At 33.7% G+C, this 18,016-nt stretch overlaps 1 protein-coding gene across 1 annotated transcript; it reads right to left on the bottom strand.

The window, feature by feature from the left end:
- Nucleotides 1-145: 145 nt before the first annotated feature.
- On the bottom strand, nt 146-13,704 carry LOC129316827 (uncharacterized). Its single transcript, XM_054961194.1, has 12 exons — nt 13,584-13,704; nt 12,420-12,589; nt 11,015-11,468; nt 10,431-10,581; nt 9,925-10,035; nt 8,105-8,453; nt 5,666-5,902; nt 5,192-5,261; nt 4,292-4,451; nt 4,238-4,244; nt 875-941; nt 146-607 (listed from the first exon to the last, which is right to left on the bottom strand). The coding sequence occupies exons 2-12, from the start codon at nt 12,555-12,557 to the stop codon at nt 456-458; spliced, it is 1,896 nt and encodes a 631-aa protein (XP_054817169.1). The 5' UTR covers nt 12,558-12,589; nt 13,584-13,704; the 3' UTR covers nt 146-455.
- Nucleotides 13,705-18,016: the final 4,312 nt, after the last annotated feature.

The following is an 18,016-nucleotide window of genomic DNA, read 5'->3' as shown; positions in this document are numbered from 1 at the left end:
ATTAAATTCGGCAGCTACTTCTGTTGATGCGAAAAGTGTTACTGATCGCCAATCTACTTGTTTGGATGAATAACCACCGAGAGCGCCTATGATCCACTCCAAATTCGGATGAAGTGACGAAATTCGATTCACTGACTCTACTGCCTATGATAATATTCCAGAACAAGTAAATGATGAGTTAAAACTGAAGCAATCCGTAGACGCAATCCCTGCATCCAACAACTGAATACCCATTGCATCCCAGAGTTGTAACATTTTCTTGCCCGTTATGACAAGTGTCACTGTAATCCCATCATCATCATCTTTACTATCGGCAAATACATTTTAACCCCAAAAAAACAGCTAGATTGACATAAAAGCCAGGGTTCTTTCCCAGAACATGGTAAAGGCTGCGAGCACCCGCAAAAGAAGACTCAAGTACGCCGTTTTTACGATTCCATATGAGAGAATCAAAACTAGCTTTGGGTTGATTTCGCCTTACTTCTTAAGTCGGCCAACATCTGAGCAGCAGCTGATTCTCTGGCTTCACGAGGATTTGGACACAGGTTACCCCCGCATGAATACTCAAAGTCCATCCCTTTAACAGTTACATTAGCTTCGAAACCACCTTCAAAAGGTACAACCAATATATTTTAATTATGCAAGATTGAACCCCAACATGATAATTTTTTTACACACAGACATATCTTTATACACGCACAGACATACACAAGTGCATATAAATGAGTAACTTAGGCATTGTCTAATGTGAATCAATGAGCAATGCATCATTCATACTATGCTGGCAATGGTGCACTAACAGCAATGAAGTTTCCTAGAGTAAAACTCATTTGCCTCCACTTCTGGATTCTACATCTAAGTTAAACAGTCTTACCATCCAATGGTGATACCCGATAAGTAGGCAGGATCCAATTATTTTCGTGACATATGCCATCTAGTTCCTGCAAGATAATCAGATTTCTAAGTACTTGTACGGAAATATGAATCTATGTGTCATAGGAAAAAGGTGGCAGGAACAGCCTACATTATTCAGTAGTACTTTCTCCCCTCTCAACACCCCCTTCTGCGTTGTTCAAATATATGTGACTATAACCCTACAAATATACGTACTATAAACATCACATGTAAGAATCAGAAAGGATTATCAGGTTGTCCCCCCCCCCCCCAAAAAAAAAATATTAGATAAAACATTAATAGCTTATACCTTTATAATTTATGGATTAATGTATCTGCTGAGAATCTCACAAGGCAAACAATCAACCTATATGCCTGTGAAGATTCAAAAACCTCAGAGGACATGAATCTAAAAATACTACTGCTGCTGCTAATGATAATAATAATCATAAGAAGGAGAAGAAGAAGAAAAATATATTAAATTCCTTTTATTTAAGAGATAAAACCTTTCTAAATATTTTTTATTTTGTACTTTACTCCATGATTTGTGGATTGATATACCTATGGACACGCGGGCCAATCAAGCTACACACCAAGCAACATCTGAGATTCTACAATTTGAAGACCTCTTCCGACCTCTGTTTATAAAGAGCCAGGCTAGGTTGTTCTGATTTGAATTACAGCGTGAGAGATTTAGAAAATGTCATAGATAGGGAGACTAGCCAAAACCTATAACAACTATTTATTTTAACTCCTAAGATAATTTTGGAAGATACTGGATTTTCATTTCTTTAATTTATTTAGTAAGAAAATGTTATAGAGAGAGCGTTAAGTCTTGCAACATAATATTTTTTTACATTTTTAATCCTCAATCTCTTGAATTTTCAAAAAGATAATCCCCAAGGAGGTGGTGGTGGTGGTGTTTCATTGATTTATCTAAAAATATTATGGATAATCCTTAGATCTATTTGAATTTTTTTTTTTATATTTATCTACTCCATTCAAGATCTTATAGACAAGATCTTTGATAAATAACTCGCAAAATATTTTTGTTTGCACCCAAATTGTGAATATAGAAGCCCTGGCCCAACTCAACTTAATTGGCTTTAAAATAATTATATGAAAAAAGAATTTATGAAATCTTAGCCATTAAGTCAAGACCATCACCCATGATGAGTGAATATGATAGAGGAAGTGCTTCCTAAATTCAAGGAAAGTGACAATCATGAAGTTCAGGCACCAAGCCAAGATCATCTATAAATAGAGGAGCTCTCTCTCAACAATCATCATCAGCATCAACAAACTACCAGTCTCAAACTCTGCGTCTGTTACTTTATTTTTTCTTTTTATCATGTAGCTTTAGTTTTTATTTTTCGTTGTACAGCCAACATAGCCCGCCATCCTTTTTCTTCAATTAATGCATCTCTACTTTTCTGCATCTACATTAGCGTTCTTTACTTCACATTCTCACATCCAGGTGAACTGTGGTAAGGGAGCCTGGGTCCCTACATTTGATTAGAAGTCAGGTTCTTCCATCCTCTTGAAACCTCACGTCTCTGGCACGACTCACGACACCACGCCTTAATTGTTCGTTTTTCACGAATAGTTTTATTTCCCAATTCTAAAGGAAAATCCTTGCAATGATTTGACTTTTTTATTTTTATTTTTTTTTACTTTTATTATTTTTTCAATACAAAATCGTAAAATGAAATGTATTTCAATTATTGATTTTTTATCTTTTTATTATTATTCAAATTATCAGGACAAAATACAGTGTGGACACCAAATAGTTAAACCTTAAGCAAATAAGGCTTTTGAAGAGATGAAAGTAGTTGAGTGCACCAGGAGGCATAGATGGAAGATGGGATCCTTTTGCAATTGAAAATTGGTTGTCAGATGAGCAAAAGCAAGCAAGTTATGTTGTTGTTGTAACCAAATAGGCAAATACCTCACCTTTCATGTAACGGATTGATAGTTTGTCACTAATGCAAATGACCTATTATCTTTTGTTATTCATAAACAGTAACGAATGTGCTTCGTTGGTTGCCTACATACTCCTCTAAAAACTCTTTTGTTTATGCTATAACAAAGATTCATCCGTCTTATTCCTCTATTTTTAAGGATGATCTTTTATACATAATACCATGGTTTTACTTGATTCTTCAACTTATACATACACACCATATTCATGCCAATATTTTTTAATAATTGCTGTAATCTATTGACAACATCATGTCCGCAGCGCTTCCTAGGAACCTGCAATACTCGTGAATGTTGCCGGTGCATCCATCTTTTGTATCTATTTTTAAGAATGATGTTTTATACATAATACCATGATTTTACTTGATTCTTCAACTTATATATATAAGGCATATTCATGCCCATATTTTTTTTTAATAATTTTTGTATTCTATTAACAGCACTATATCGAAGCTCGTGTCCCAACCAATAACGATGCTTCCTAGGAACTTGCTCTATTCATGTGAGTGGGGTCCTGTCTTTTGAACTATACAGGATTGATTATGCTTTATATAGTTGATAATTGGTAAAACATTTTCAATTGTACTCATACACAAATGCACTAATTTGACATGTTATGTTTTCTAATGCACCCAAGCAATAAATATCATATTTCCCTCTGTATCTCTCTGCCTCTCTTCTCTATCTTTCTTTCTTTCCCTCTCTTTCTCTCTCTTGTCAGAATTATAAAGATCTATCATATTTCTTATCAATCGTAGACCTAATATGAAAGGTAAATAACCTAACACACATAATTTTTAATAAAACACACCATAACTCATTTTTAGCCTCAATCATGGGAAATGGGATATGGGTTACTTCATCTTAAGATAACATAATTAGGATTTTTAAATAAATTACTTTATTAGGATATCTAGATTATCTTTTAGATTTAATTAGCGTTTATCTTATCTTATCTCTTATCCTATCTTATCTAGGATCAGTTTATATCATCATCATCATTTGTACCTAGCACTCTGGATAGCCCTAGGGTTTCTTCATTTGCTAGGCCCGTTGACAAATTGAAGAAAGTTAAGATTACTAGCCATCTACTTTTCCCTCAACTTCTTCCACTCCTCCCTCCTTTCTTTCTATTTCTCCCCCCATTCCCACTTTATCCTTCAGCACAAGTATCACAAGAAAATGAATAGCATGTTATGTCTTGTTAATTGTACCTAGCACTCTGGATGGCCCTTGAGTTTCTTCATTTGCTAGGCCCGTTGACAAATTGAAGAAAGTTGAGATTACTGGCCATCTACTTTTCCCTCAACTTCTTCCACTCCTCACTCCTTTCTTTCTATTTCTCCTTCCATTCCCACTTTACCTTTATCCTTCATCACAAGCATCAAAAGAAAATGAATAGCACATTATGTCTTGCCTGGCATGGACTTGGCATATTGAGGACGGCCTCTGACAATCTTTTCCTCTTAATACATGGTGGTAAGCAATCGTCCTCAAAATTTGAGATGTCATTCCATGCTTATCGTTACAGCCTTCTATGATGGATTCTATCTTTAACTCCAAATCACCTTCCCCACCTACTTTGTCAGGAAAACACTAACATAAGTAATGGACACCATCTATCACAAAAATATGGACCAAATTGAAGAGGAAAACGTATAAATTTGTCTAACATTAATGACTCAGGATCTGCCTCATAACAATAGAACATCAACGGGTTTGCAGGATTGATAAGACAGATTATAGCTGGTCCAGTGCAATCTTACATCTGAACTGCTGGGGCAAACGAGATGCACACTGGAAATTAAAGATACTAGAAGAACCACTTCACAGTGATTGATGAAATTGAGGTAGTTTTTAAAGAGTAGGACATCCAATGGAGGCAAACGAATAACCTTAACAGGTTTCATCTGTAAAGGAATGCATTATTCTTCAATAAATTGTTCCTTACACCCAAGGTGTTGGTTCAGTTTATGATCATCACCCTTCACAGAAAGTTCCATAGAAAAAACATTTATTTATTCAAAGCTATTGAAGTCAGATGCCTTGCTGATGCCACAGAATCACATCACAGATAGCATGTGAAACCATTGAAAATAGAAGTCGTGAACCAACGTCAGACCTGCTAGAGAGATTGTTTGATATTACACTTGATAAACTAAAAATGAAAGATTTTCTCCTAAAAAGGTTAAAAATGAAAGGTGAAGATAAATTCTAGAAACACTAAAAAAGGTAAAATTGGGGAAAAACCATAATGATTAAATAATGAACCAGTACAACAAAATGAGCAAGCATGGCAAAACAAATAAAAACATACCAGTTAATATTGTCTCAATTTTTTTATTGCACAGGGCAATCTCATCTTCTGTCTTTCGCTGCTGGAGAGCCTTCATATGATAAAACCGCATTGAAGTTAGTAAAGGCCTTTTAGGCATTCAAATGACAATTGTAAGCAAACTTTTACAATTAATTTTTTTTAAGGAAAAAGAAAATAACGGTGATGATTATGAATATATTTTTAGCATACTTCTTTGAAGGTTTAAATACAAGTGACTGATATAATTGACAAGGTTGTGAACTGTGCCACCATTATTGTTAGATATAAAAGTTCCAGTAGGAAATCATTTTAATAGATAGGTCATCATAAACACACTATTTATTCCATTTTTATGTGCAGAGTCCATGAAAGTTTAGTCATTCGTAACCCATGTGAACTAGTTGTAGGTGTCCAGGGTCGTGGCTAAAGAGAACAGATGCAAACATTCTTCTAATAGAAAGCAGTAGGCTTTACCAGCTCATTCCTCCTTTGAGTAAGAACTTTGAGGGAAGTTTGTGACAGTATCTCCCCCTTCAAAGCTAAAAAAGTTTGGAACTTCTGAAGATCAAGATTGTTAGAACTGGACTGACTTGTAACCAGAGTACACTTATCTTTTGTGTCTTCTATTGATGAAGTGTTGGTGAAAATCTTGTTACATGTGGCAAGATTGTTGGCTCCATCTTCAGTGGTGAGTGTCCTAGCTGTCACAACCTGCAAAACCAATAGCATGCAATCAGATGAAAGACAAGAAACATTAGAATAAAACCACAAAAATTTTAAAAAAAAAGTGATGGCAACACAAAAAGAGGCAGAAAATGCAAACATACAAGACTCAGCTCAGGGCTTCTGGATTCTAATTTTTTTAAAATTAATTTACAAAATTCAGGTGTTGAATTATGTGAGGGGGAAATTCCTTAAAAAGCAGGCCAAAGTTTTAAAAACAGGGGAGCGTAAGACATCCTCCAATGAAAATCCTAAAATACCCACACCCCCCCCCCCAAAGTTGTGATTTAAAAAATTGCACCATAGAAACCCAATCTCTCTAAAAATCCCAAATACCAACTATATTCTTTCCCACAACATCTCTGGGACCAAGAAACAGTTCTTAAAACAACAGTCATCCCTCTCTAAACAGATAGTCCTTAACACAGCAAAAAAGTGCACAGTCAAGAAGCACTGATCATCAAAACTCTGAACAGATGACTCCACAGAGATAAATGCATCTAAAGTGTAAGATACGATGTGCAGATTATTCTGTATCATCCATATTCCATACACAATACAAATATTGGGAGTAGTTCTGGTTTAATACAGACAGACAGGAAGAAACAAATTTTCATTCTAACGATTAGGGTGTGCAAGAATTGATGATAACAAGGGTGCCCAAAGACAGGCTTAAAGAAATTCTAGAAGCTGAGAATTAAAGATAGACACAAATAAAAACCATGGTACTGTAGCTTTGGATAGGAACAAATGACAGCCTGTTTGGTTGGAGGGGAAGGAAGGCAAAAAAGATGTTTATTATTTCTGGCAATGATGACTCAACATTATTTATTTATTTTCTCCACTTTCAAAAGGTATAGGCATAAAAGTCATTTCACATACTCCAAATCAATTTTTTCCATTCCATTCTGTTTTATTTTGAGTACTGAATGACTTTGGCATATTTAAATGTCATATTTAGTGGTTGTAAATATCACGTAGAACTTCTTAGACAGATTAAGACAAAATAACCTTAATTTAACTGCTATGAGAAGAATCTACTCAGGTCTCAGAACTAATTTATAAATACACCACACAATCGTCCATGATTTTCAGCCAATTGATGACAGTCCAACCAATTGGAGCCTAAACCTTCACATTTTACTGTTGAAGATTTTATTATGGGTTAAGGGTCATTTTTGTCTTTGAACTGCACATGAAATGTCACAAATGCTCCTAAACTTAGTTATGGGTTAATTCTATCTCTCACCTTTGAAGATTCCCTCCATCATCACCCTAATATTAAAAATACTTAACATCTATTAGTCATCAGTGGATCCCACTATTTTTTTAACATTTTTTTTATTAGGTGAAGGGTCATTTTTATCCCTTAACTTCTATTGAAGGTCATTTTTGCTCCTTAACTCAAATATTTTATAATATAAAAATATTAAAAAATATAATGTGAGGCCCACTAACAGTCAACTAATAGTGAGAAAACGGCAAGGTGATGAAGAAGGAAATCTTTAAATTTGAGAGACAAAATGGACCCATAATTGAGTCTAGGGGAGATTTAATATCCCAAAATATAAGATACCTTGACAAAAATAAGATTTCATTAATAATGCTTTTCCAATATTACCCTTCCCATTATATTCTCTCTCTTTAATATTCTTTAATAAATAAAGTATTAAATGAAAGAGCATTTTTAAAATTTTATATTTTTCTTTTGAAAAAAAAAAAACTGTAAAATGCATTTAATAAGCGTTATTGATATGTGTGATTTTGTCTAAAAGTGTTTTATAAATTGAAACGGAGGGAATATTAAATTAGACTGCATGTCTAACTCCTGGATTTTCAAACGTGGTACCTAAGATTGAGTCTCCCAAGTTCCTCTTATCTTGTAATCTGCCTATTTGAAACTTACAACAGAATAAGCTTCTGAAATTCTGCACAGCCTAAAGACATCCTTGAACCCAAACACAGATGAAGGTATGACTATAAACATTAACAGCTATATGAACAGTCAAATTTTACAGAATTCCTTTGTTGGTGTAATTCAACATAAAAATCAGAAAGACTCTAATCATATGACCAGAGAAGTAAGAAAAAAAGGTCCAGCACTGCTAACACTAGCAACTAACTTAATTGAGCGCATACATGCATTGAAGGAAATAAAGAACTAGTTACTTTAGAAGGTAAATTTCTTACCTTGAGAGCATTGGCAGAGCCCTCTACATAATTTTGCACAGATAACTTTTTTGTCTCTTGATCTTTACAGACTTGTACATTATCGGCAAAATACTGACATTTCTCTTTCTCTTGAAATGGAACAAGCAAACGGTTTTCCACATTCATACTTTGGAGCTCCATGTTACAATAAGACAGTATACCTGCACACTTTCGATTATTTTCTTCCTGCTTCAGTGATTCAGTATTGTTGCTGCTTGGCTTGCCATCAAGACCACCAGACATATCCTCAATTGCAAAAGATTCTGCCATTAGAGGACTGCCCACCATCATAACTTTTGAATCTTGCAAACTGTTTGAGAATGTACCTCTGCAAATATAGAATATATTACACATACAATCAATATCATCTTATGAATTAAGTTGCTACGAAAGTAATAGTTGGTCAAAGGATAACAAACAGAGGAACATTATGTTATTCTGAGACAGCTATTGTAAAGTATATCTGCCTGGATTCAATATATAAAAACATGTGATTTGTTAAAGCAATTAGGCTGATCAGTAATGAGAAAGCACCCTAAAAATGATCAGTTTCGGGAAAGCACCCAAAAATTCTATTGGGGAAAGCACCCAACAGATTTATTCTAAAGGTGCCGCTGAACTTATGCCCTGTTTGGTACAAAGAAATGTTTTTGGTGGAAGTAGAAGCGAAAATGCAGTTTAAAAATATATTTGGCATGTTGATAGAAGTGTAATATAATTTTAATTAAAATACTTATAATATGAAATGGCCCATATACCCTTCCCATAAAAAACCAAAACCAACACCCAAAAACAGCCACAACCACAAAAAAACATCTACCACCGTAGAAGCAACATTCAGCCACCGTAGAAGCAATAGCCACCCCAGAAACAACCATAATATTCCATCATTTCTGCACAAGTATGAGCCATAACAATAACAGGAAAAAATAAATAAATAAATAAATAAAGACAAACAATAACTCAAAAACTGAAGAAAGTGGAGGATGTTTCAAGTCTCTTGAACCCAAGAATGGCGACTGAGATTCCTCTACCAATATTAATCAGAGATGAAAATCAATGGTTGTCCAGTAACTGCCGAGATGCAAATAAAAGGAAAGGACTGATGAAATAGGCTAATGGAGAACCTGGAAGCACTTAGGCCTAAAAATGTTCTGAATGTGAAATAGGTTGAGGGAGAACTTGGGAGAAGGTGAATGGCATTCCGTCAAAGGCCTGAGAACACATTGAAGAAGGAGAACAGCATTCTGTCAAAGATCTGGTATTACTACCATGATTCGCATGACACTCCGTCATCACCGGCATATCGCTAAGGCTCTTTATCACCATCAACGAGTTCACAAACGACATCGCCACTGTGGGAGCCTAAGCCACAACTTCCTTAGAGTCGTTGTTGGAACCATCGTGGTCCTCCATTGTGTTGGATTGTTTAAGGGAGAGAGGGTTTGTTGGGGGAAAATGGTCAGCAAGTGAGTTTTTAGAGAAGTGGAACTGGTTCTTTAGGTCTAGGTGTGGAACCCAATTATATCAAATTTGATGGAAGTGAGTTCTCCAAGAAGTCATTTCATGCATACCAAACACACCAAATTTTGGGTTCCACTTCCACTTTCCTCCCTCCAATTCACTGCTACCAAACGAGCCATCAGTTTTCACTCGTGCTTTAGCCTCTACTAATTCTTGAAATTAGAAATTTAGACATAGGCTACTAAACATATGAACACCAAGTATACCTGATAAAGCATTTAAGATGAAAAAACATTCCTAATCTACTTTTCAAAAATAAGAAGGACAAGGCCTACCTAGAAAGATGCTCTGAGATTATTTTAGAATAAGGAAGCAAATGGAAGTATTCTACAGCTGGGGTGACAATCCAACTGCTAGTACTCTTCTTGATCAAAGGACCTTGCAAGCTATCAAAGTAGACATAAAATGTTATTTACAAGAATATGTAATATCAAAGTAGGTTTACTTCTTGAAGCATTAAAGCCAAACACAAGCAAGTATTTCAAGAAAAATAAGCAGGTGTGGACTACTTATATGATCCCCTATGATGCAATTATAAGAATTAAGAATGAGAAAAGAACACGCCCTTATGATGAAACTGCAGCGTACACTCTTGACTCTACCTAACAAGTAGCCAGAGAAAACAGCCATGAAAAGCTAAAAACAACTATCAAAGTGCACCTATATCAGATGACCCTTAAGGTTCATAAAATAGTTCTACCTATAGCAATGTCAATCATCCATGAAACGAGAACCATCAGCCAATAGTGAAAGACCAAAAAGAATAACAATTAAAACAAACCTATCAATTACATCTTTGATAGGAACTTGAAAAACTGCCTGATTGATCAAATGGGAGCACTGCATGATCAAGAAGGAGGAGGTTGTCTTCTCTTTGCTGTGAGAGTACAGAGTGTGGCTTTCCAAAAGCACAACATCAGCCTGGTCAATACCTGTACCAGTGCCACAAGGGAATAACTTTTAACTATTTACATATAAGCAAGCAACTGTTAAACTAAAATTAAGAGAATAGAGATATATTAACCAACAAATACAAGTATAACACAGTAATTGCCTCAAAATAGAAAGGAAAGGAGAGCAGAAGGTATACAGCACTATTCAGGGATTTACTTTGTCATTTTATGGTAGCAGTTCACTTTTCACTTGGCTAAATAAATTGGAAGCTTACAAATTCTTCTAGCAACAATGTCTCTTGATATGTGATGCCATTTTAAAAACACTAAATTTAAACTACACTCTTCAACAGGTGCAAACAACAAGAATGCCAATATTTCAGTTGAGAATGGATTATTACCTACAGCTTCCTTGACAGCAGAATAGCCAACTTGCAAAAGTCCAGCTTCATCGACATTTAGTTTATCTTTTGTATGCTTTCTAATACTCTTTTCTTTTTTAATGTAGATTTTGCTCCCTTTGTATCCTCAGAACTTTGGCTGGAGATGCCGACATCTTTTTCAATCACAGACCAAACTCCCTTAGTGAAGGAATTAAGAAGCAAAAAGCAATTCTCCTTCTTATGGTCTATTAAAAGGACTGTAACTTTTGCAATGGGCCATCCCTCTATATTAGGAACGTTTTTTGACGCATCCAAACACGTACATATATCACATGCATCCATGACCATTTTCTCTACTACAGAAAGTTGTTTCTCCACATCATTGAGTTCAGTTTCACCAGACTGTTGCATGAAATTCATATATGCTAACAAACTTGGCTTCAGAACCACAGCCAATTTGCAAAATTCATCAAAAGGCAAAAATGGTAGCTCAGGGTATTGTCTTCTGTGGTAGTAATTATACAGCAACACAACGGAATGCACCTGCACCAGGAATCATAGTTAACAACAAGAGAAGATGAGCAGATTTTAAGTTAATCTCCACAGCATGTCCAAACATCCATATACCTGTCCAGGGATCACCCAGTCTTTTAACAAGTAAAAAAAAAAGAAAACAAAAAGAAACTAACAAACCAGTGTCAAAAACAAGAAAATTAATCCATCTCAGGTCAATAGGGAATGGCGATATGTCATTCGATGTTCCAGGCAGGAAAAACAAAGAAATACTGTAAGTCTGTAACTAGAAACCATACAATAGATCCTATCAAAAAAAGAAAAGAAAAGAAAGAAACCATACAGTAGAGAAACCATAATTACACCCAAAAAAAAAATTCATTAATGTTAGGAACCTAGGAGAATCTTCTAAAACCCAGCTTCCTTGTAGCATGGATAAGAATTGGGGAAAAAGGAAAATGCAATGCTGGCTGTTGGAGCCCCATTGTCAATAACAAGGTCCAAAGACAAGTCATAATTTGAATTTTGACAGGTTCTAACTTAGATTTTCATAGGTTGTTAAGTTGTAGTTCAGATTTTGACAAGTTCTTTAAATATTAAGAAGTTGTAATTTGAATTTTGACAAGTTGTTCTTAAATTATTTTTGAATATTGACTACTTGTTCGTGTTGAATCTATCATGAACATGGATTGACTACTTGTTCCTAGAATATTGATAAGTTCTAGTCTAGATTTTCACAAGCTATTATCTGGCTTTGGAGCTCCGATGACAAGTTATAGTTCATATTTTGACAAGTTGTTCTTTAAACATTAAGAAGTTGTAGCTCATGTGACCTCATTCTGAAAGATAGTTCTATCAATCATCAATTAATGATTAATAAGTTGTATAAATCTTAAAACCATCTCTAGCAATTTCCACATGGTGGGAAATACAAAAGCAAAATAGAAAAGGCAACAAAAATAATAAGTTGAAAATAGACACCTGATTTGCAACTGACTGCTGTTGGCATGATGTGGGATTATCTCGAACAGAAGATTTTGAAGGCAGCATTGGGAAGACCAAGTATTCTAGGAATGCTTGAATTGCATCATCGGTCGGGCAGACATTTGATGAAGCCATGTCCTATCCACTAACTTTTGGGTTCACTCACCCTTTAATTGTCATGCATGTAAGAAAAAAAACAAAAATAAAGATGGAAGTTTATTGCATAAGCTTGTACCAACAAAAGGGAAAATCATAATAGTGAGACCATGATATGTATTGCGAATCGGAATGCTTGTTTTCAAATTGCGAACTGTAAAACGTATTGAATAGTAAGATTCAATTACAGGTGGCAAATAAATGGAACTATAATATATGACATATTATAGTAATTAATTCTTGAAATGACTCAAATAACATCATTCTCTTTATGCATAGAGGGGGAAATGCAAATTATGAACATTTCTCACACAATTTAAATAAAAGTTGGAAGCAAATTCTTGCCAAAAAAAAAATGCTAAGTAAAAATTTCTTACACATTCAGTCCAGCTCATTAAACAGAAGCTATTAGAAAGAGGCTTAAAAATTTTTATTATTATTATTTCTAACATGCTCAGGAGCCTTCGATTTGAACAGTAGTTTCACCAGAACCAGCATTACTTGTGAGGAAATTGAAGTTCAGTGAATAGAGTGTGGTTAATTTAAAAAAATAAAAAAGAAAATGAAAAGCTATCGTGATGGCCATAGGGAATCTATAACCATTGGGCATATAAAAAAAGAACTCAAGGAACAGCCTTTGCAAATTTAATAGGAGCAGCTATCACGATTAAATGAAAGACTATTCACTATTTGAAACTAATCTCCTAAACGTAACTTTCCATCAATCATGAATGTTAGTGTCGTTTGTAAATTCCTGAACATTGTCTGCTTTCCACAACAATTTGACATTGAGGTATTCCAAAACAGAGACAAGGCTCTACTACGCAAGATTTGCTTGCAAATAATAAACTGACTTGTTTAATGAGAAAGGTACTGCATTGAACCACTAACGGAGAGGGGGGGGAATCTTGCTTGATCAAAAGTTCATAAGCACTAAAAACTAGAAATTCCGAAAACAAAATAACATATAGCCAAAGATCACAAAGTAAACTCGAAAAATGATACCAAGCCACGAAGTCATAAAAATTTTACAGCCAGCAGAAAAGAAGCAGCCAACGAAACAGAAAACTTGAAATGCCGGAATAAACTTGAAAGGAAAGTGAGAACACTATCTCACCGCTTCCTAGAGCCTGGGAGATTTTTCTTTTTTTGGGCCGAAGAGCCTTTGAGACTGAATGATCGAGGAAAACCGGTCAAGTTTAGTCCACTATTCTAAAAATCCAACCTCGTGATACACTGGCCCTTGTTCGTTGAGTCTTAAAATATATTGAAATCATATTTAATATGTACTTTTAAAATTCAACAAATAATTGAATCTTTTAAACTGATTTTTATAAAAATAAATTAAAATTTAAACCGGCATTTTGCTTCTATCAATTATTCAAGCTTTTTCTTTAACGTTTAATTTTTTAGAACATTTCAATTTTTATATTTTAATTTGCAAGAGAATTTGTACAATTTTAAGAGAAAGTGGCAATTATAACAAAACAATCTCTACATTCATATTTAAATATTATTAAAATAACATATTTATAGACTCACCCACCAAAGCCAGGTGTGCAATTCGAGTCAAATTCAAATATAGTCAGAGCAAAACTCCAATAAACTGAGTAGGCAACTAAAAAATAATAATATATTTATATATACAATAAATAAATGCAATTTTCAAATCCCTTGTTTGTTATAATCTAACATTGATTTGTTAATTTATGGATGGCAATTATTACTTTACAAATTTTATTTGTTAATCTAACATAGTCTATTACAAAAAATGAATTTTTAAACTCTCAATTTGTAATATAGATTATATTAGATTAATAAGTAATATTAGTAAAATAATAAATGTCATTTAGGAATTAATAAGTCACCCTTATATTATAACAAACAAGTAATTTGAAAACTAAATTTATTGCATATATGAATATGTTATTTTAATGATATTTAAATGTCAATTTATAAATGAGAATGTGTAAAATACATAAAATTTTAAAATTTTAAATTTACAATTAATCATATCAGATTAATAAGTAACATTAGTAAAAAAAAAACATATGCCATTTAGAAATTAACAAGAGAATGTTATGTTATAATGTGAAAGTAATTTAAAAACTTAAGCTACTACATATATTTTGCCTTACCTAATATGACTAAAAAGACTCAATAACTTGGTAGTCATAAGATTTTTAGGTGGCCAATAAATGATGATTTTTTTTCTGTGAAAAACTTGCCCACATGGTAATTGCAATTTTCCCAATTATGTTCCTCATCTTAAGGGGTCGAGAAGCAGAAAAAGGAAAACTCATCTCATTGATTGACTTCATGAGGATAACCCCATGGGATGATGGATTATGTGGCAAAATGTCCATTAAGGTGGATGATGACTAAGCTGACACATGGGATTAAAAAGCCACACAAGCACACCCTATAAACAAATGACATGATCCTGTCCACTTGAATTAGGCAAAGCCTTAAGGGGTTGTGTAACGGAGGTGTCAAGATGACAAGGCTCGAGACACGTGGATGGAAGACCCCACGAACAAAGCATGCTTTTAGGTCAAAAATTTATTTAAGGGAGGGTTTTATTATAGAACCATGAATGCACACTATAAGATCAAGAAATTAAATTATGTGTTGTAGGAAAAAGACCAAAATGCTCATAGAATATTTTTCAATGAAAAAAAACATTTCACCATGGCCAAAGCTCTAATGACCGGACCATTGTTGTCAACATGAACTTCAGTAGTTGTCATTAGTCCCGCATCAGGAAGCCTCTCAAATTGAGTAGAATTTATAAGTTCAATTAGCTCTCCCACCCAACAGACTAGTCTTTTACGTTGAGCTCTTAAATTTGGCTTGTGCTAGTCATATTAGTGCTTTTATTGAGAGTCCATGTCATGAAAAGGGCTACTCACAAAGCTTTCTGATCACAGGAAGCCAAGTGAAGTGCCATAAAGTGGTGTCACCAAGGACGTTGACTCTTAATAGGGTGGTACTATCATAAGTCCCATATAAGCTAAATTAATTCCTTAAAGGCGACCAAGGGTTTAAACCCAAGACCTCTTGGTACACCAAAAGTTTAATAACCACTAAATGAATGGTGCATCTTAGTTATATAATGTCAAATATAATATATAGCATGACCCAAACTTCCAAAATAAGAGTAAGCAAACTTGTTAATAATATTATTTGTTAATTCAACAAAGAAACTTGTTGACACTATAACATCTAGGAAAAATTAAACATGGTTACTTAGCTTAATGAGTGCGATTAGTGAGTTAAAGAGGTGTATAACCAGAGGGGTTTAAATTATAATTTCAACCCTAGATATGGGTCTGAAGTGAAGTCGGGCCATCCGGGCAAAGAAAGAAGTGCAAAAGGTGAAGAAATACTCTATGCCAAATGCGCAATGTGCGGACAATCCGTTACGACACATAGAGACAAAATTAACGTGATTGAGCTTTTTTGTGTCATGCGTCACGGCAAAAGGCTACGTATGTTGTGGCACATGGCCAAAAATCAAATAAATATGGTTCGTGAGTCTGCATGAGAATATAGAGAAAAGAATAGGAGAAAACATAAGAGCACGACTTGGCTATGTTAGGCACATCCATTGGGGACCCTTGAAGACATTTAGAGGCTTTCAAATGCTTAAGGTAAGTAATTTATGCCTTTACTTCCTTTCTCTACCATATTCATGAGGATTTGAGTTTGAGTTTGAGTTGAGAGAATAATTTTCTATCCATAGGAGCTGTGGGTCCGAATTCATTGACTAAAATGGATATAAGGAGAGCAGTTTAAAGTATTTAAATTATACATTAATGATTTTGTTAATAGTTAGTTGGGAGGAGTTATTTTCATGCTAATATTATAATTAATATGGTTGTTGGATGATTTCGAGGCTCATAATCATTTACACAAATTAGACCTCTCTGGCCATACATCACGTTAATTCACTTAATTACCCTTATCAAGCTTAAGTAATCAGCTTTTAATTTCAAGGATGTTATAACTTTCATGCTTTTATATGTGTTTCTACTCTGTTTTAAATTAGTTATATTTGATTTCAAAGTTCAAATTATTAAACTTGGGATCCTAACTCTTAAATGTTTAGATTTTCAAATGAAGTTATTATTTGATTGTGAAGTGAATATTCTAATACTTATTTTAAAACCTTTTAAGCCATAGTAGACTTTTGATTTGTCTTTTCCTTTATATTATGGTTAATACTTTGATAATTGATTAAAGTCTACAACCATGACTTAGCAATTGTATTGTTTAATCCATATTGATAATGGAGATTTTGACTAAGTGCCTAGATAATAAGGAGAACATTATAGTTGGGGCTAGTTTTTGGTTTGTTTCAACTTAATTTGTTTGTTTTTCAATTCTATTAAGTGCATTATCAATCTACTCAGGTAGCCTCATAATATAAAGTTCACACTTTCCTCAGTTATAAATCTATATTAATATGAGCTAAAAAATTCTCGTATGACATCCATTCTTTTATTAGGAAATTAACTCTTCACTAACTCTTTCAGGGGCTATAAAAAAAGAAGTTGTGATGAACCTGCATTGCATAAGAAGCTAGTTATAATTTTGTAAGTGTTGTATATTAATGTTTGAATGGCCTGCTTATAATGGCTGCCAATTTTCATTTCAATTATAATATTTTGGATACAATAAATGATAAGGTTTTAGATAGGGTATGATGTAGTTTAATATGGGAATAATGTTGTTCTTACCTCTTATGGTATATTTTTTAACATGTTCTTTGTTTATGGTTTTGTTTGTAATTGGTGAGAAGATAAACTAAAACTATGGGAATTAATATTCTTTTATTGAAATTATTGTTGTTCATTTTCTCTTTTCACATTTACTTGTTTTTCAAGGGTAATTTAGCTATCCTTAATGTTGCACTATTGAATTTGCGTCATTTACAAGTTAATAAGACTTGCTATATAATATATAATACTTAAAAAAGAGGGAACTTGTTGTGAGTGTTCCCAATATTATTTCATGATAACTATCAATGATTATATGTAATTATAAACAATCACATAATAATTACTCCTTTCGTTTAAAAATGTAAAGCATCCTTTGAAGAGTTAGATATTTAAAAATATAAGGCATTTTTAGTCTTTCGAGATGTAATCATTACCTTTTTTTTTCAAAAGTGCCCCTATTGATAATGACTTTATATTTATTATAGGGAGTTTAATAAAGATAAATATGAAAAGATAGAGTTGGTTTGAAAGTAAATAACTACTTTATTGGGGGTAAGATTTGGTTAAAAATGCCTTACATTTTTGAACGGGAGGAGTATCTATAATTACATGTAATTTTAACAAACATAATGCATGCTTATGACATCGACTTTAGATTTCATGATAATTATAAATAGTTACATATAATTTGAACATAGAAAGTACATGTAAATT

The sequence above is a fragment of the Prosopis cineraria genome, unplaced genomic scaffold (genome assembly GCF_029017545.1).
Source record: "Prosopis cineraria cultivar Desert tree isolate PC_DT_omini unplaced genomic scaffold, ASM2901754v1 PC7, whole genome shotgun sequence".
In the NCBI taxonomy this organism is placed as follows: domain Eukaryota; kingdom Viridiplantae; phylum Streptophyta; class Magnoliopsida; order Fabales; family Fabaceae; genus Prosopis; species Prosopis cineraria.
The sequence above is the reverse complement of the archived record's forward strand: the minus strand, read 5'-3'. Positions and strand labels throughout refer to the sequence as shown.

Coding starts and splice junctions, on each gene's coding strand:
- LOC129316827 (XM_054961194.1), bottom strand. CDS start 12,557: ATGGCTTCATCAAATGTCTGCCCGACCGATGATGCAATTCAAGCATTC. Junction 10,582..11,014: donor AAGAGTATTAGAAAGCATAC/AAAAGATAAACT, acceptor GCACTGGTACAG/GTATTGACCAGGCTGATGTT. Junction 10,036..10,430: donor ATCAAAGATGTAATTGATAG/GTTTGTTTTAAT, acceptor CTACTTTGATAG/CTTGCAAGGTCCTTTGATCA.